The sequence below is a fragment of the Sminthopsis crassicaudata genome, chromosome 4, assembly GCF_048593235.1.
Source record: "Sminthopsis crassicaudata isolate SCR6 chromosome 4, ASM4859323v1, whole genome shotgun sequence".
Classification (NCBI taxonomy): Eukaryota; Metazoa; Chordata; class Mammalia; order Dasyuromorphia; family Dasyuridae; genus Sminthopsis; species Sminthopsis crassicaudata.
In genome coordinates this window covers 210,801,167-210,821,548 of record NC_133620.1, presented here as the reverse complement: position 1 = coordinate 210,821,548, position 20,382 = coordinate 210,801,167, and the positions used below count along the sequence as shown (strand labels likewise).

The window sequence follows — 20,382 nt, the reverse complement described above, 5'->3', positions numbered from 1 at the left end:
ATTTACATTTTCTACCAAATTTTATCCTTTTTTTGGATTCATTTAATTTCAGATATCATCACTGTGTCAACCTCTTGAATAAAATTGCCCACGTTTGGATGCTCAAGAATACTTTTTATTTCTTTCCCATTGGACTCTTTAACAACCCTAAACATTATAAGCTGTTCAAGTCCTTATAATTTTCTTTAAGTGGCATACTTTTTAAATATTTTTTTATTTTTTTCCAATTTACTTGTAAAGAAAAATTGTAACATTCTTTTTTTTAAATAAAATGTTGAGTTCAAAAGTTTTTTTCTCTTCCCTCCTCCCTTTCTATGATGGTAAGCAATTTGATATAGGTTATATATGTTCACACCATTTCCATATTACTCAAGTGTTGTAACTTTAAAGGAATGCCCTAGCATGGGATCTATTCTGATCCTATCATAGTAGATCTATAAAACCAACCAATTGGAATAATTATGTAGTATGATTACATAGGTATCAAACTTGAGGCCTTTAGGGAAGTAATGCCCTAACAAAATGAAATGTAACTGGAAAATGTTTAACAAAATAATTAGAAATAGAATAGAAAAGGAATAATGTTAATTTGTATTTTTCTAAACCAATGTGCAGCCAGAAGGGATCTATTTGTGTTTGAGTTTGACTTTCTGTGCTATAATGGACAGAGACATGGCTTTAGTGCCAAAAAGACTTGTGTTCAAGGTCCTCCTCTGACACATACTGGTAGTACTACTATGGATAAGTCAGTTAATATCGCCAAACCCCAATCAATACTCTGAGACTGCAAATTGAGGAGAAAATGTTGATTTACATTGATAAAAATTCCCTGGAAGAATCTCCCAATGCTGGTGAAAGCACATTTCTATCCCTAGAAAAATTAGTGGTTTTCCTTATTGCAACATAGTGCTGTTATTTGCTATTAAAGAGAGAGAGAGAGAGAGAGAGAGAGAGAGAGAGAGAGAGAGAGAGAGAGAGAGAGAGAGAGAGAGAGAGAAAAGTTTGATCTTTCTTTTCTCTATCCTGTTCCATTCAGTAAGTCTATTTTGTTCTTTTCTTGCATTAACAAGGGCTGCCTACTTTAATCATTGTTAATGAAGACAATCAATTTTCTCAGGTCTCCTTCTGCCCTGCTGTGTTCTTGAGGAAAAAAAAAAACAAAAAACAAAAACCTCTACTTTTGGGGGGGCAGCAGCAGAGCTGCAATTGGAAAAAGGGGGAGGGATCAACAGTGACACCTATAATACCTTAATCTTGCCATATTCTTACATGTAATAAATATATTGTAAATTTAGCTACTCAATGGTAGAATAAACTAGATTTTTTGAGAACTTTTAAAAATGCATTATTTGAATTGCATGTCACAGATCTTAAATATGAAATCCCCATTTCTGGAAGGTGATAAAGGTTTTTTAAAACCAATTCTTAAATCCTCTACCAGCTCACCAAAGCGTTTCAGCTAATTGATGAGGGACTGGAACATTGGCATCCTTTTGAGATTTGGCAGACGTTGGAACACAGCAGATATGAGAACTTTGGCTTATTTCCCACAAAGGGTTTCTGTTGTTCTGTTTGGTAGCAAAGGCTTTATTGGAAACTTAAGCGGGAATTTTAGTCTTTACTTTCTTCATTGGAGGTCAAGACACTTTTGAAATTTGTCAATATTTTTTAAAAGTGAGAAAAGCTCAGAGGAACTCTTCAGTACTAAGTTCTGTGGAGATAGCCATTAGCAGATAATTTAAAATGTTAGAGGTAGTCAAATTTTTCTCGTGCCAACAGCATTTGACACCATGACCCAATTCACAAATGAGCTGCATACCATTTAGAACTGAAATGAAAATATTGAAGTAAAGTAAGTGTAGAATAGATCAAAATGATTCAGATTTTTTTTTTCTGCATTGCACATCTTTTCATATTTTACAAAATGTGATCTCTGCTGTGGGGAACATTACAGCGATTGCTGAAAAATACCTTTTATGAAAATGAATCATTAGCTCATCATATAGGAGGTGTCCCCCATAAGTCTCATTGCAGTTTAACAGTATAACCTGTATAACAACTTATCTGTTAATTTTTCTGATTGCAGCTACAAACTGATAAACTAGCAGAAAACTGCACATAGGCTGGAGAAAAGATAGTCCTGTTTCCTTGCTAAATTGGTTGTTGTTGTTCACTTGTTTGAGTCGTGTCTAACTTTTTGTATCTCCATTTGAGGTTTTCTTGGCAAAGATATTGGAGTGATTTGCCATTTCTTTTCTAGTTCATTTTATAAATAAGGAAACTGAGGCATAAAGCATTAAATAACAAGGGTACCACAATTAATAGGTTTGGGAGAATAGTAGGGATTGTACCATATGATTTTTTTTTCTGATTCACTATGTATTTCCATTTTTTTTTCCATTTCAGAATCTCTAAATAAAAATATTACTACTACAATACAAAACCTGATTCTTTTTTGTTGATGACTAAAACTGGGAGGTTTTAACCTTGTTTGTAAATCATTTCTTGTTCATGAAAAACCCACGTCATTCATATTTACTTCAGTGTTGCAGATATTCATGTGAGACTCTTTGGGTCATTGACCTATTTGTTTACATGAGATGTACTACATTGGTAAGATAAACAAATATCCCTATGCAAAAATCTTTTCCTTACAGTTAGATATATTGTAGATGTGCAACTCTCTCTGGGGAATGTGAGTGAATTAATTACCCATCCATTTATGTGGCTTCCTCATGTGTGACAGTTAAAACAAGGAATAATATTCTTCATTTAATGCATGAATTGAGGAAGATTCTATGCAAGTTGCTGCTCTATCAGAAATGTCCTTGATTCAAATTGTTTCTACCATGTTAGAATTCACATGAGATGTTTACTACTCTACCATGCTGTGTGTATGGTACATTTCTAATGCCAGGTAGCCTACATTCACTGGAACTATTTCTATCGCTAGCAGTATCTTGAAGTGAATAATGGATACATTTGGCTCTTATTTCTTTTCCTGATGCAAATAGATTCATTTCTTAGCTTAGGGCATAGAGAGAAGATTCAGCTATGAATATTTTGAGTTATTTTGGAAATACTGGAGATTCAGGGAAGAAAAGCTTAGATTTATATATACATATATGCATAACATGAATTTCCTCCTCCCCTACTTCCACCAAAAAAACAGACAGGCCGACACGTATATAGAATATATTAAACATGTGATTTCTTTGGTGTGGAGAACTACAAGTGAGGAAACTCCCATTGCCAATGCAGATTTCCAGTTTTCTAATCTGTAGTTTTATACAGTTGCCTGGAGCAAGAGGAGGTTTGGCCAGTATCCTACCAAGATGTCAGGGAAAGGTCTTGTACTGGCTCTGTATGTCCGTGTATTTACACATGAGCATGAAAAATATCATGGCATAATGAGTACAATTACTGTAATGGTTGTGTGACTTGGTGCAAATTATTTAACAACTTGTCATCCACGCAACTCTTAGACTGTAATGAGAAGAATAGTGGCTAATCCCCATGGATGGAGGGCAAGCAGCTCCCCATAATCATGAAATCGCCTATCTAGAACCACGTTCCTTCCTTTGTCAAGAACTTTTTGTCTTTGTCTCAGCAAAGCCTAAGGTAGGACTTTGTATTAAGTTGTTGCTTACAGGACCTTATTGATTAAATGATTATTTATGTATGTAATTTAATAAGTATTAACAGGTGTTTGAGACTTACTGTTTGGCAGGCTGTAGGTAGCTAAGTGGCTAGGCAGATAGAGCTCTGGACTAGGAGTCAGGAAGAACTGAGTTCCTCACCAGCCTCAGATATTTAGTAATTACATGACCCTAGGCAAATCACTTAATCCACTAGAGAAAGAAATGCCAAACTACTCTAAAATGTTTGGCAAGAAAACCCCATGGATTAGTTCATGAAGAATCAGACGCAGTTAAACAACAAGGGATACAAAGAACAACAAAAAATACAATCTTGAATGTATTTAGATATATGTGAATATATAATATGACTATGTAGTGTGTATGCATGTTGTGTGTATGTCATTGAAGTGTAAAACTGCAATAAAACTTTTGGGACATCCTATATATGCAAAGGAGTATGTTGAGCATAAATTAGCCTCATTAAACCTTATTTTTCCTTTATCCTTTTATTCAATAAGTATTTATTGGGTACCTAGGAAATACATTTTTTTGTGTGTGAGGTTGTTTCCAAGAAGCATCCTGGGATAACCGGTGGCTTTCCTTGGTAATTGTTCTAATGTTATTTACTCAAACACCTGATGTGAAGGAGACATTAAGCCAAAGACTGGCTAATATAAAATAATTTATAGATTTGTTTTATATGTATGTATTGAGCTAATATATATTTATTGAATGTGTTCTGTCTTTGGTAAGTGCTGTGTAAATGAAAGAATTTAAAAAGCTTCTATTATACTCTAAGCACTGTGTTAAGTACTAGGAATACAAACAGAAAAGCAAGACTCCTAAAGAACTAGTTCCAGTAGGAGAAGAAAGCATCTATGAGAAGTTTCAGTGGCAAATTAATATGCCCATGGTCATATTAAAGGTGCAGTGACAAAACAAATGATGATGCAGCATCTTCTTAAATGTAATTTCCATAGAAAAAATGGTGTTCATTCCTCATGTTGAGCCATTTGACTTTGGTAGAGAGAATTTTGTTATCTGGGTTTCCAGTACCTATCGGTAATGAAGAAGTAGTCATGATGACCAGGTCCCATCTCCACAAGGGCTGATTTTTTAGTTTTTATTTATGCATATATATATATATATATATATATATATATATATATATATATATATGTGTGTGTGTGTGTGTGTGTGTGTGTGTATGTAGTTACACACTTATAGTTATATGTATATCATTACAAATGTAATTATATATAGTTATATGTGTGTAGTTATATATATAATATGTATATACATATATAGAATATACATAATATGTAGTCATATGTATGTAATTATAGATATACTTATATGTATGATTTATATATAGTTATATGCATGTATTTGTGTGATTAGATATGTATATAAAGTTATATGTATATAGTTTAACATATAGTTACATATATAATTATGTATAGTATATATAGTCATATAGTTACATATATATAAACTAATTATATACATATAAGTTACATTGTTATATGTATATAGTAATATATATTTACATAATGTACATAATTATATATAGTTACATATAGTAATATATATTTACATAATGTACATAATTATATATAGTTACATAGTTAATATGTATATAGTTACACATAGTTATATATATGTAGTTATAAGTATAGTTATGTAGTTTTATATATATAGTTATATATGTAGTTACATGGTTACATGTATATGGTTGTATGTACATAATTTAATAGTTAGATGTATAGTTATGTAGTTATGTATATAGTTATGTGTATATAGTCATAGTTTTATATATATATATATATAGTTGCATATATAATTATAGGTACAGTTACACATATATAGTTAATTAAGTTATGTAATTATAGATGGTTATAATTATTTATAGTATATATACACATATATACACATCCATGTATACACATATACATACATACACACATATACATACATTCACACACATATATATACACACATACACACACACACACACACACACACACACACACACACACACACATATATATATATATATATATATATATATATATATATATATAACACATATATTTTAAATTGGCTAGAGTTGAGGGGAAGCAGAGTCAGTGGTATTTTTGGCCACAGACTGGGAACAAGAGACTTTTATTCGTAAGAAGTGTGTAGTAAGTTTATTAAGTATAAATGTTATTTTCAGTTTAAAAAAAAGGAATTGGCCACAGATTTGACCAAAGGACAAAGAGTCGTTTTTCTCATTTCCCTACCCCTTGCTTTCTACAACACAAGCATTTACTTGCTGTTGTCTTTGTCACAGCTGTAAGTGTCTGAAAGGGCATCCCAAAGTGTAGACAGAATTTGGTGTTTTTAAACATCCTGTTATCTTCTCTATGGTGGATTTTATCCATTCATCACTGGATTTCTTGCAGATAGTGCTGAGGAAATTTAAGAAAATGTCTTGCTGTTGTATTGTCCTGTGATAGGAATCATTTCTCACTTCTAGCAGTGTGTTAACTTTTCATTTCTTCCAGCAGTTCTTTAAGACCTCAGTGACTTTCTGTAGCCAGCAGTATTTTTCTTTTTGAAGTCACAGTTCAGGAGCAGATGATGAAGCTGTTCATTTTGAATTTTGGTTGAAAATTCTCAAGTTCAACTGTGGCACTTCAAAGTTAAGGAAACTTGGTTTTGAAAATTGATGCAGATACAAGATGGCATATTTAATGACAGATGTATCTATAGAAAGCTGTTAAGATGCAGATTATCCCCCTGGGGAGGGAGATCAAAACTGCCAATCTATAAAATATACTTGATAGGGGCAGGCAAGGAATCTATCTACGCAAGTGCTTTGATTGCGGGGGGACAGTGTAGCAGCATGTGGCATCCTAACCTAAGAGCAGACAAATCAGCTTGATGACTTTCAAAGCCAAGAATACCGCTGCAGGCAAGGGTACTCCAGTCTAGGAGAAATTAAAACATATAGAGACTGTTATTAATTCCATATCTATTTTTGTGTAGTCAAATCTGTATGCAAATCCTTAGCATCTCATTTCGGCAGATTAATCTAAAAGTGAAGAGTGGTGTGTGAAGGGAATGCAATGAAGAAGCTCCACAAATGAGCAAAAAGGCATCAAGGAAATGGAAACAGGGAGAACTTGGATGCTTCATTTTTTTTTTTTTTTTGCATGACTTTATTTATGTGTTTATTTGTCAATTATTTAAATGGGGCGCAATACTAGTAAGCACCGTCTGGGGTTTTCCTTCACAACAGTGACTTGGCAAAAGTTACAACATTGCTTTGCTGGTGAATCTCTTTGACATTTCACATCCTGCTGCTAATCAAGCAAATAACTGTAATTTCTCCTACTCTCCCCCCAATTTGTAATCTGGGTCTTCATTTCTAAATATTATTATATGAATGAAAATACATATGTTAAGAAAATCTAATTACTGAGTACAGATGAAGGAAAAAAGATTATTCCTTTGGAAAATGATAAATAATAATGAGAATACTGGGGAGTTTTGTAAGAGAAGGTAGGAACTGCCAAGATTTTTTACTATAGTAGTGACATTCTAATCCCATTGCAGTACATTTAATCTCTAAAAAACAAAATCTTTTAAGGTTTAAACTATGACCATTTGAAGTACTAGCTTCAATAATTTTACTGAAGTTGACTTTTATCAGGATCTCGGATTTCTGCAACAAGTTCAACAGTTTTCACAATTGAAGCTGGTGTGAGAGGGAATTTGGCTCTCTAGTTCTTCCATTACATTTGCATTCCTTATTGATGTACCCTGAGCAAGGGTTGGTTAATCATTTTAATACCAAAGACTTAAGCAATCTCAGTGGATGCTTGATAATTCATCTTTTGTTGTTAGGCTGAGTAGGAACAATTAGGTATTGGAAGTTTCACAAAGGAAGAGAGATGCTAAAATTATTCCATTCTGCTAATATAGTTGTCAAAACGGTATGTATTTTATCATTATCATTATCTTTATCTTAAATATTTGAGGTAATGTAGTTATTTCTGCCATGCTTTTCTTAAGTGATAGGGTTTTTTTTTTCCTTTGATTTTTATATTAGAAAGGAAACATTCTTAAAGAAATGAAAAGTTCTTTTTTCACTTACTAGAATCTCATTTGTGTTTTCTTCATGGATTTATACCACGGGCAATTTTCCCATTGATCCTAGAAGGAATTCCTTGCCTCAGAGGGAATGAAACCCTCCCTCTAGTTAAAAGTGGTCTTAGAAAATTAAATGAATGATTCTAGTTATTGAGGAGAAAGGAGGAGAATAATGGATCAGGCTTTTTAAAATAGTATTTTATTTTTCTAAATATATGCAAAGATAGTCTTCAACATCCACTTTTGCAAAGCCTTGTGTTCCAAAATTTTCTCCTTTCTCTCCTTCTCTTTCCTCCTCAAGATAGCAAGCAATTTGATATAGGTTGAGCATATGCAATTCATCATATTTTTAAAAAATAACATTTACTTATCTATTATCATTAGCTTATTGTATTCAACCCTTTTGTTGTTAACTAGGCACTCCTATGCTAGCATAGTAACTTAAACATACCAGCTATTCATGGACTTGAAAAATTTAATTGAATTATTTTTATTGATGTTAAAAATGGGGACCCTTGCTGAGAATTTGTATGTTTATACTTCCTGTGCTACCAGACTTTATGGCTTGCCAAAAAAGAGAACTTTAGGTATGTGCCCCATATATATCAAATAAAAAAATATAGAATTATATATTTCTTTGTGGTCATACCATATTAAAGTTATTAAGCATTTAAGTAAATAAGGTTACTAACCTAAACTTTCTTGGCTTTAGCCAATGATTTGGGACCAGGATTTAGAACATAATGCATGAAAGTATTAGTGATAAAAATTTCTTCTGCTTAAAAGTAAAATTACTTCTACAGTTATGGATTTTTTTTTGGTTTTGTTTTGCTTCTCTTGATGTCCAGTAATGCCATTTCTTCCACAAAGCCATTTTACATGCTGATTTTTAGAGGTTTGCATTTTGATTGCAAAAATTCATGCTGAGCAAATGGTTATTACATTGTGTGTTGCTCTGTACACACAACAGGCCTGGAAAGAAGTCAGAATAGAGGAAAACTGGGAACAGCAAGAAATATATTTAAGAATTTTTGGTTATAAGTAGATGAACTTAAACCCCTTAGATCTGTGCAGCAATCAAGAGAGTTTCAAAGCCAGGAATTTTTGAAGAGTTTTAAAGCTTGAAAAATGACTTTAAAAAAGCAGAACAATTGTCAATTCCAGACTATACTATTTATTTTATACTAAGTTGCTCTGGTCTTGGGAAATAGCATCTCCAAATAAGCAGAAACTGTGTACTATTATGCAAACTGTTAAATGTTTGGCTAAGAATTATCCCAGTTGTTAAATGTCCTTGGGATAAACCACACAGAAACACTTTTTACAACTGGTTTCCATTTCTCTCTTTCCCTTTTTTCTAAGTGATATGTTGCTTTTCCCCCCTCCTTTCATTTATCCAGTTCATAACAATCTGACAGCACCCATTTTTGGTCATCTCAGTGCACTTGTTGCTTCCTCTTAAATAATGATCTTCAAAATGTCACTTGAAAGTGAAGTTACTTAAAATAGCTTAATTACAGCATAAGTTTGTCATTAGGGTACATAAGCCAATTCTCACTAATAGTTAATTCCTCCCTCTTCATCCCCAGTAATATTTAATTCTTATTTGGGGAATAGCCCATGTCTTATTCATGAAGAGACTTAACACATGTTAATCAATCTATTACAGGTGGGGTAACCAATACTGCACAATATCAGAACAGACTAATGGTGTACGAACCCAACCAGGTAAGGACTAACTAGATCTTACTGAAAACTTAAGATACATTCATATATATGTATTTTCTACCTATATTAATATCATATATTAATATATTTCTCTTTTCTCTCTAAATGTGTTTATGTATATAATAATATATGTAAGGAAAATGAAACTCAATTTTAGCTAATGAAACTTCTATTGTTTAAATTCTTCCATCTTCCCACAGTTTTTTTCTTATATGAAAAATATTTTTTTGATATTCATGGGTATTATTATTCTATACATACTCACCACTACTATCTAGAAGATATTGGCTAACATGTTTAAATGATTCTTGTTGCCCAACTCATTGGTCAGGAGTATCATTCTGGAAGCAATATTCTGTGTAATTTCCATCTCTTCAGGGCAGATCAGTAGTCGGGCAAACCCCAGAGGTAGAAATGCCTGTAGAGTTTGTCTGTGCTGTTGACTCACCAGCAGCCAGGGCTTGGATTATAAACATTTTAATGAGGTCTGGCCTTCCCTCTGTCCACTCTTCATATATTTTAAATGTTCTTTTGTTTTCCCCTGGGCTTAGAGTTACAGATCAGCCCCCTTCCTTCCAGTTTAAACAATAGCACATTTGCCAGATGTCTACTGAATTTTACATTTATCCATTTGTGGCTGTGTTTAATCTTTTTCATGATTAAAGGAACATTTCAAAATAGTCTAATTTGGGTTTTTATATTCATCTGGAGAAGTTATCAAGGACATGCAACATCATGGTTTTGGAGATCCAAGCAAGGATGGGTTTACAGAAATTTGTATCTCACCCCAGCTCAGCTGTCCTTTTAGCATCTTTTGGAGTGTTTTAACTATTCCTTGATGCTGAAAATGAGAGAAGTCATCACTTCTACCCATCCCAATGTGTTTCCTGGGGTCACGAGAGCTTGCAGACCTTGGAAATTGTAAGGGAAGATGACTGTGAGTCAGCCGTCCCAGATGGGATCATTAATGGCCCTCTCTTGAATTTGGCACAGACACGGTTAAAGTGGAAAGGAAGGGTTAGTGTTTTTCTCAAATGAGGTCTGCTTCGTGTTTGTACACACAATCTCTTTTTAAAAATTCCACTGGCATATTGTTTACGGTGGGTGCTGGCAAACATCACATCTGCTTGCATCTTGCACAGAATCTCAATCACTCCATCACGCAGACTTGCCGCTTGTTTCTGGGCTAGGCCTTTGTGGAGAGTCGATAATGCCCGCCATCTGCCACAGAGCACACTGCTACCTGCCAACAGGCAGGCGGGGTGACCTCTGCTTCCCCACCACTGATTAGTATTCACACGCCGGCTTATTAGGAGTGACCCCGCCAGGCCCCTCTGTTTCTTTGCCTTTGCAGCGGTTGGCGGCTCACCTGGAAGGCACTGCAGTCGAGGAAGCTAAAGATATAATCAGGGGATGCAGGCAGGCTTTGCAAACCAGATGGCGTCCATAGTCCTGTGGCAGGGGACATAATTTTTGCGAATGCAAAAATTAATTCCTAATACTGTAATATAGAGTCTGAGAGAAGGCACCTGAAGAAAGCATATTTGGAGCCCACGCCTTGGTAACCTAATTAAAGGCATTTCTTGGCCAAATACCTGAAGGAAGCCTTGACTTTCTTAATAAGAAAGTTACTTATTTGGCTGGAAGGGTGTTTGATTTGAAAATTAGCTTGAACAGTTGTTCTCTTTGCATGATATCTACACATAGAAAAAAGTGGCAGACAAAAATGGTGTGTTTTACAAATGGCAGAAAACATTTTCCATCCAAAAATATCTTTGAAAAAAAGGGGGGAAATTAACTGAGCCTATAGAAATGCTTATTTGAATTAATGTTCGTGTAGATGAACTTAGTTCTAGTTCTCCAGAGATGACATAACCTGAGGAAATTTTTGAAAGTATATCATTCAAAAATTAATACTTTTTTGGTCAAATTCCTATTTTTCTTAGTAAAAGTGATGCTTGTTTAAGTTCTTAGGGTCTGACTACCAATCTGAGGCAGTTGTCAAACTGTAATTTTGAAGTGTGATTCAAAATTAAAATTTTTTTTGAGATGGTTCTACCATTTTTTTTTTGACCAGAGACCTGTTTAGGATAAGTGAACCTTAGTCTTTTCAGGTGGCCCCAGAACCAAATATGAGTAACAAATTATATTCCGTACAATATCAGACATTTTATTTTAAAAACAAACAAAATATGTTTCTCTAAAGTTTCCCTGAATTCATCACAAAATAAATTCCCAGCTATATAGAACTTTAAATTCTCTGGCATCAGGGGAGATTTGTTGCCAGATCAGTCCTTAATAACTCTCTCATATGCCCCCAAAAAGTTACTTTTGGAGAACAACAAAACACCTTTTCCTTTTCCATCAGGGCACAAGGAGAAACAAAACATCTCCAGCCACACAATGCTTTTGTACTGAAGTTATTTGCTTAAATGAGTAGCCACTGGGTTAAGACAGATAACTATAATACTAACTTATGTTTTCTCACAAGACATTACACATAGCCACAAATGTATGTTATTTCCAAAGCCATTAAAAATCAACAGGAAAACTGTAGAAGCTTTAAAATAAAGGCCTTTAAAATAGTGATATTTAAATTGTTGGTTCTTTTTATGTTTATTCTTATTGGATTGAGGTCTATATGTTTCATGACCCATTACCAAAGTTCACATTGAACTGTGTGAGTTTAAGAGGCATGGGCATGGGGGTGGGGTCAAAAAGAAGGAAAAGGGAAATATCTCAAGTTCAGCTCAAAAAAAAATATTTCTGAATCTCTGCCATGTGCAAGATACTTCTCCTTGAGTGATGAGTCTACGAAGATAGAAAATGGCATAGTCTCTACCATTAAGGAGCTTTATAATCTAGAAGTCTCTAAACTCGGCTCTGCCATTTCCACCATGAAAACATTCATACCCTATCACGGGCAGAGTTTTTCTGTTTTTTTTTTATTTGCAGAATCAGTGGATTAGTCGAAGTCCCATGCCACAGAGAAGAGTGTACCATTCCATGGCTGCTGTCCAGAGGAAGCTGTATGTTCTTGGGGGCAATGACTTGGACTACAATAATGATCGCATTCTTGTGAGACATATAGACTCTTATAACATCGACACAGACCAGTGGACACGATGCAATTTTAACCTCTTAACTGGTAAGTACTTTTGATTTAGTAAATTGAAAAAAATCTAAAAAAACTTTTTGAGATGAGAGTCTGGCTTTGTTTTGAAGTACATTTTCTAAATGATTTTTACCATATCCTAAATTAACATAAATGGATTTTATTCTAAATCAGAATAGAGATTTTGTTGTTTATTTGTGTGTGGGGGAGGTAGAGGTCTGCTCCTTTATGTATCAAAGCTAATAAAGCTAGTTAATATTTTTCCTGTATTACTTTTAGAGTTTTTTTTAAATACCTGTAATAGTAGAGAATTTCCACTGTAGACCTTCCTTTTATTGATATAGGTTAACAATTTAGCTGTATTTTAAAGTCTTAAAGAGTTGCTTATGGCAGTGAGCTAAATGATGTGTCGACAATGTGCCAGAGGTGGGACAGCAATCCACCTCCTCTTCACTTTAAGAATGGCTTTCTTCTCATTGTTTCATGCTCTCAAGAATAATACTTGCCACTTATTTAGCACATTTATATTTGCTAAGAAGTTTTAAAATGCCTCATCTAATTTGATTTATAGAATAACTATGTAAAGTATTGCTATTTCCATTTTATAAATAAAAACACTACAACTCGTAAGGGTGATATAATGTGCCCAAAGTCACACAGCTACTAAGTGCAAGTGTTTCCTGACTTCTGGTACAATACTTTAAATGACATAATCATCTTGCTTCTCTATATGTCTAAGAAATGCTCATACCAAAGTGATTTCAGAAAAACCTGGAGAGCCTTACATAAACTGGTCATAAGTGAAGTGATCAGGACCAAGAGGACATTGTCCATAGCAACAGCAGATTATGTGATGATCAACTGTGATGGATTTGGCTTTTTTCAACAGTGAAGTGATTCAAAGTAATTTCAGTAGATTTGTGATGGAGAGAACCATTTGTATCCAGAGAAAGAACTATGGAGACTGAATATAGATCAAAGTATAGTATTTTCACCTTTTTGTTGTTATTGTTCTTTGCTTATTTTTTCTTTCTCATGTTTTTTTTCCTTTTGATCTGATTTTTCTTGCACAGCATGATAAATATGGAAATATGTTTAGAAAAATTGCACATGTTTAACCTATACCGGATTGCTTGCTGTCTAGGGGAGGAGGGACTGGGGGAAGAAAATTAGAATATAAAATTTTGCAGAGGTGAATGTTGAAAACTATCTTTGCATTTTGGAAAAAATAAAATACTATTTTAAAAAGAGATACTTATACATTTTTTTGCTGTAACAAATATGTACTTTAAATTTTGCAAATGATGCAGCTATGGGGATATGGGTCTGAATTAATGAATACTTCCTCCTTCCCTAATGTTCCTGACTCAATTTAAGTTCCACTAAATTTATTTTTTCCACGTCTTCCAAATAGCTTTAATAGAATGATCTGGAAAAGGTTGTTTTTGTTTTTGTTTTCTGTCATCTATGTTTTTTGTACTTCTGTGTTTAGTGACCTCTACAGACCATACTACATGGTACTACACTACTTATACATACATACATACATACATATATATATGTATATATATATATACATATATATGTATCATACAATATGACTTTTTGATTGATCCAAGTCCCTACTTAACCATTAATAATTTTTGGTCCATTTTGACCGTTATATCATCACAGAGTGTACCCACAATGGTTCTATTCTTTGACCTTCTGGGAGACAGTGATCTCTCACTGTTTCTATTAAATACATCAGCACAGTGAGAAGCTATATAGAATGTCCTAATCATTCAAAAATATCCTCTATTAAGGCATGGAAGGGGGAGGCACAATTACACTATAACTTGGTGTAATCTTCATGGAGTTTGAAAGCTTTTCTTGTCTTTGCATTGTAAAAACTTTAGAGGTGGCTGGTCAACATTTTGTAATGAAAAAAATAACTGGATTTTGGAATTTAGGATTCAGAAGACTTCTAAAATTAGATCCTGTCTCTCTTCTGCCACATAGCTATGTGATCTTGAATTTCATTCCTTTGGATTTCTGTTTTCTCATTTACAGAATGAAGTCTTTATACTCAGTGATCCCTAAGGTTCTGCGTCTTTGTTATGTTCCATGAGTTCAGCATATTAGTCCATTTCCTTTGATTCATTTACAAAATTATAAGTCAGGTTCTAAGACTTGACAAATTACATTATCTTGTGATGCCATTTTTAAAATGGTGAGTTGAAAACCAGGTACTCCAGTGGGCAAACAGTCCCAATCGCTGATGGTGGTGGTTGGGGACAATATTAGTATTCTCCATTTAGAACATTATTAGTTGGAAGTAGTGTTTAGATGTTTCAGTTGATCTATCTTTTTGGACTTTATAAAAAATGATTTCCGAGTCCCACAAATGCATGTGTAGCTTCTTTTAAGTTAGCACTACAAGACCTGAGACTATCTAGTTTTTGAGATCTATGATTCTGAGTGGCTTAGGATATAGTTTATTTATTGCTTCAGTCAATCCTTTGTCAGCCCATCAATAAAATGAGACTATCACATTCTCCGATGTCCTCTAGGGAAGAATATGTATTCTGGAGTTATTCTGTCTTTAAAAACAAAACAAAAAACACTACTAAGCACTAAACTAGGACTTAAATTATTTTGATGTGTCAGCATTTAGGGTTTTCCCCAATTGTTTTCAGATCAACTACTTTCAAAATGTTTAATAACTATTGTCTGAGTGTATATGTATACACACTCACTCACACACACACACACACACACACACACACACACATATATATATATTCACACAATATATATGTATGTATGATAGTATAATCCTTTTATTTTTGTTTAATATGTAATATTCAATATAAACATGTTTGGCAACCCATAGAAATAAATTTTTCAGGCAGACCTCAATCAATAATCATTTAATTAAGTATCTATTACATATACACTACACTAGGTACTAAAGACACAAAAAACAAAACAAAACAAACAAGCAAACAAAGGAAGAAATCTCTTCCTTCAAGGAGCTTCTGTCATTGGGGTTAAGAGGCATACTCTATAAATTCAACCATTTTTTCCATTCATACATTCAGAAAACATTCCATAGAAATATTAATTGTTCACAGTTTTGAGGTGCTTTATGATTTGCATGGTGCTTTCCTCAGCAAAACTATTATTACTATTATTTTATGGATGAGGAAGCTGAAAGATTCTGTCTTGTCCAAGGTCTCAGAGTTAATAAATGGCTGAGCCAGGCCTCAGATCCTCTGATAACAAGCCTATTTCTTTCTTCTTCATGACTTTGATTGGTACCAGTTTAGATTAATTCCATACAATATGCACTCTTAGAATGAATAATGATTTGCCACATTTTGACCCTCATATCATCACACAGTTTACCCACAATGATCCTGCACTCTTTCTCCTGGGTGGCACTAATCAGTTGCTACCTGTTTCTCTGTTTCTATTAAATCCACCAGCATAAAGAAATTGCATATCTCGGTGGCAAAAGGGTTAATTAAAACATGCAGGTAGTGTATTTTACTCCCTCCTTCTTCCTTTTTGCTTTAGGTCAAAATGAATCAGGAGTTGCTGTCCATAATGGAAGAATATATTTAGTTGGTGGCTATTCGATTTGGACAAATGAGCCTCTGGCATGTATCCAGGTGGGTAGTTGAGGTTCCTTTTGAAGTCTCTTCAAATGGTTCAAAAAGGTTACTTTTTTGCAGTGCTGTTACTGACTGTGGAAAAGCATTCAAGTGAAGAGAGGGGATAAAAGTATTTGTGTGTGTGTGTGTGTGTGTGTGTGTGTGTGTGTGTGTGTGTGCCCCACTCATTCAGACACCATGCTGAGCTCTGAGTGTATGTTGATAATTTTACTTATTAAAAGATTGTGCCCTTGGAAAAAAAAAAGGAATGAGCTTGGGGATGTATGTGTATATGTACACATGTACATACATGTATATGTGTATATAAAACAGACACACATGTATGTGTGGGAATGAGTGGGAGCTCCTGTTTTAAAACAAGAAAAAAAGAAAACTTTTGTAACAACTTAAAATACTCCTTCTTTTCTGAATTTGTTATTTTTCTAAGTGTTAGAACTGAAAATAATAGGATGCTTCTTTTTAAGGCTTGTGCATTTCCATTATTGCTGGCTACAAAGCCTGTTTCACTTGCTGGCCAACAGTTTCCAGAGCTGTTCTGAGCAGCAAGTGGTTTGTCATTGGCCTGCCAGTCCCAAAGCAGTGTTGGCACAGGAAAGCGTTCACAGCTCAGGCCCAGCACAGGGCTCAGCGTGCCTTTGGAAATAGTCCTAGATGCCAGTGATTTCCTTAGATAGGACCTGTTTTTTAAATGTTTTTGGCTATAGTTTTATAATTCTAGTTTATATGTTGTCTGACTCCATGGCACTTTCCCCCCTTTAAATTCAAACGCCTTGCTGAAAAGAGAATTTTGCCAAAGTGAGGGTGGCAGGGATGCCTAGCACTTGTTGACTTGACATCAGGGAATGAGGGAAGAGATTCAGCTCTCCCAGGCATAAAAGCTGTGCTGGAGTTAACTGCTCTCTGCCATGGTGCAAGAGATCAGCCCAATGGGAAGCTCCCTGATTGGAGCGTTTATATTCTTTCCTGCACAAATTAGCTGTTCTGTTAAGTGCAAGCAATCTGTGTCAGCTGTCTGTGGTTTCCAAGTCTATGAGGAATTGCCATCTGGACATGGTTGGTGAGCTTAGAGGTGCTGCAAAGTGAGCTTTCCTGGGAGTTTTTATCCAACTGATGGGAGACAAGTGCTTGGTTATGTTTAGGTGATTTTTAAATTCAGTTATAGCATTTTTTCCCTTCTAAGCAGGTTGTAAATCTGCTTTCATCCCATTGTGTCCTTGGTGAATGTTGAAGAATCTTTTAAGACTACTTGTTGTATGTCCTTTGCTTGAGAGTGGAAGGGAAGAAGGAAGAGAAGGGTGGCCTTTCAAATTTATAAGTATTAGTGAAGTGTTGGAGGAAACAAGATGTCTAAACCGAGAAGACATTTTATAACTAACTGTAATTTTTTTAAGTCACTTGACAACTTTCTATCTGACCTAATGTAATTGGTCTGATGTAGTATCATCCCCCATCATCTTCATCCTTCCATAACAGCCAGGGCCCAGATTTCTTGCCTTAGATGGTAAGCCTGTTAAAAAGAAGTAATTTGTCCATTTACTATACGTGTCCAACCTTTCTCTTGACTTCCTATTTTCTACTTCTTGCTGAGAGATTGGTGATCAAATCATAGCTTCTGTGAATTAATGTTATTGTGTATGTATGTGAGTACACACATGTAGTATATATGCATATATTCATATACTCAAAACCATATATGATCCTATAGTTTTACTTAGACTACTTGTGATTCTGAATCATTGTTGCAGATGGAAATACTTCCTCCCATAGCCACCGTTCATACCTATCTAACTTAACCCCTCCCTCTTATTTTCCCTATTTTACTCTACTTTATCCCTTTAATTACATCCTATTGTTAATAAATTACCCTTCATATCAGAAATTTGGCCTCCTCCTAAAAATTACTTTGAATATATTTTGAATTTAATTTTATACGTACATATAATTTCCTCTAATGGAATGTAATTTTCGTGAAACTACAGATGGTTTGATGCACATCTAATATAATACTTGGAATATAGGAGGTGCTTTAAATGCTAGTTGAGTAGAATTTAATCTAGTTTATGCTTGTGTGTGTAACTTTTTGGTAATGTACTGAAGCCTATTTACACCAATCTCCATTACCCTTTGGATGTTTTCATACAAGTTTAATTCCATGGAGAATATGATATTTCATGATTCATAGCCATATATCATTCCTAGAAGAATATTGTGGTTAAAAATGGCATTTTTAAAATAAAAATTTGAAATTATTGAAAATGCTACACAATTTCCCAATTATTTTCCAGCCAACTTCTTTTTTTCTTTTTATTTAATTTTTGTCTGACTTATTGTCCACTTGCAATGTCTGTCTAACATTTACAAACTTGTGGATTCACAATCCACTCCACAGATTTTTTTTTATCCAACTGTATATAAATAAAACTGGAAAGTGTCATTTTTCGCTTGGATTTTGCTGTGTATATAAATAGGCCAAAATTTCTTGAGTAATTATCTTATTTAGTAGACTCTACAATGTTCAGGTCCTGATGCAGTTAGCATAGTGTTATCTAAAAACATGAACATCAGGGAAATAAAAAATACTGTATGTGAGGAATCTCTTTTTCATTTTGAGCTCTGTACACAGTAGCCTTTATGAGATTGGCAAACACCTTTAGCAAGCATACTGCCCTATGTTTAATTCATCTCTTGATATTAATAACCTGAAAATTGCTGAACAAGGTTATCTTTTGTTATCTATCTTAAGGTATCTTGTATTATTTTGTCATATACAAATGATACCTTGTCTTTAAGGCTATGATAAAGAGGTTAGAAGTACTGATTGAAATGCATTTTTATAGTTAATATATTTGCTTTATAAGATCTTATATTATCTATATCATATTTTCATCTAGGATTCCCTGAATATTTCCTTACATTTGTTTTGTTTACATTTGGAATATACATAATGAATACAATGTACACATATTTATATAGACACAGGGTATCCCAGAATCTTATGGCAGTTTGAAATGTTTTGAAGGGATACTCTATAACTGTTTTCTTCCACAAAACTATGTTAAGTTCTTTGACAGCAGAGACAACTTCATGTTTGCTCTTGTATCTCTAGTGCCTATTATAGGGTTGGGAACTTAATAGTTCCTATTGATTGATAAATGCATTCTCGTTCATGATGTCACTGGCTCACTTCCTTTTTTTGGCCATATCTCTAAAGTGATATATGAGTTAGAAGGTTTTTTTTTTCTTTTCCTAATAAATGTTCATGATATTTTCCTAGTTAGGTATCTTCCTGTTTTTTCCAGGTATCTTAAAAACTGACTAATCAATGCCCTCAAAACCAAAATAAAAAATTTGTCTCCATTGTAGTTAACCTTTATGTAGTCTTGCTCTGATCAAGCCGTTCTTAACATTTTTGTTTTCTTTAATGCTGTTCCAACTTCTGTAGCATATGCTCTGAAATGACTATCCTAGCTCCCAGTTTCTTTAAGAGAGATGAAGTAATGATTTATTCATCCTTACATTTCCGTATGTAGCCCACAGGGGGCATTATTCGTTAGAAACTAAATATAGTGGCTCCACTGTGATAAAGAAAATGATTTGTTCCAGACCTCCTTCCAAATCATTTGTTATTTTAGCTGTTTGTTGTCCTTCAGTTTTTATCCTTATATGCTCTGAGGATGATCTGACTTGCATTATCTCATTCTGTATGCTCCTTAATGATATAATCCCATAATCTTTTTTTCATACTCTTTTTCCATAAGACTACATATGGGTTTATATTCTAAACAAGTCTTTCCTTTGGCTGACCTTGCTTGGCAATGAGGTCAAGTGTTTGCTGGTTAAGATAATTTGTAGGTGCTTTTTTTTTTTAATTAATTAATTAAACTTACATTAATCCTTACATGGATTAAACTTTTATAGGAAGTAATAGAGTTAATATGTATTCTTTTTATCCATTTTCATTTATTTGGTATTAATAGATTATTTAAATAGGTCAGATTAAAGCTGTTTTAAATGCAAAAAACATCATACGTTTACTCTAATTTGGCATTGTTTGATACATACAGATGATGATGATGATTGTGATCTAGTTTGGTTTTTG

General features: G+C 33.9%; 1 protein-coding gene across 11 annotated transcripts in view; it reads left to right on the top strand.

Moving 5' to 3' along the window:
• Positions 1-20,382, top strand: part of KLHL32 (kelch like family member 32) — a 290,510-nt gene that overhangs the window by 264,335 nt on the left and 5,793 nt on the right. For all 11 annotated transcript variants that reach the window (XR_012489240.1, XM_074310243.1, XM_074310246.1 and 8 more), the window contains 3 exons: positions 9,451-9,509; positions 12,465-12,657; positions 16,186-16,280. Coding sequence is in view for 10 of the 11 variants with exons in the window: in XM_074310243.1 (XP_074166344.1) it covers positions 9,451-9,509; positions 12,465-12,657; positions 16,186-16,280 (347 nt within the window). In the remaining variant the exon portion in view is untranslated. The remainder of the gene's footprint in view (positions 1-9,450; positions 9,510-12,464; positions 12,658-16,185; positions 16,281-20,382) is intronic.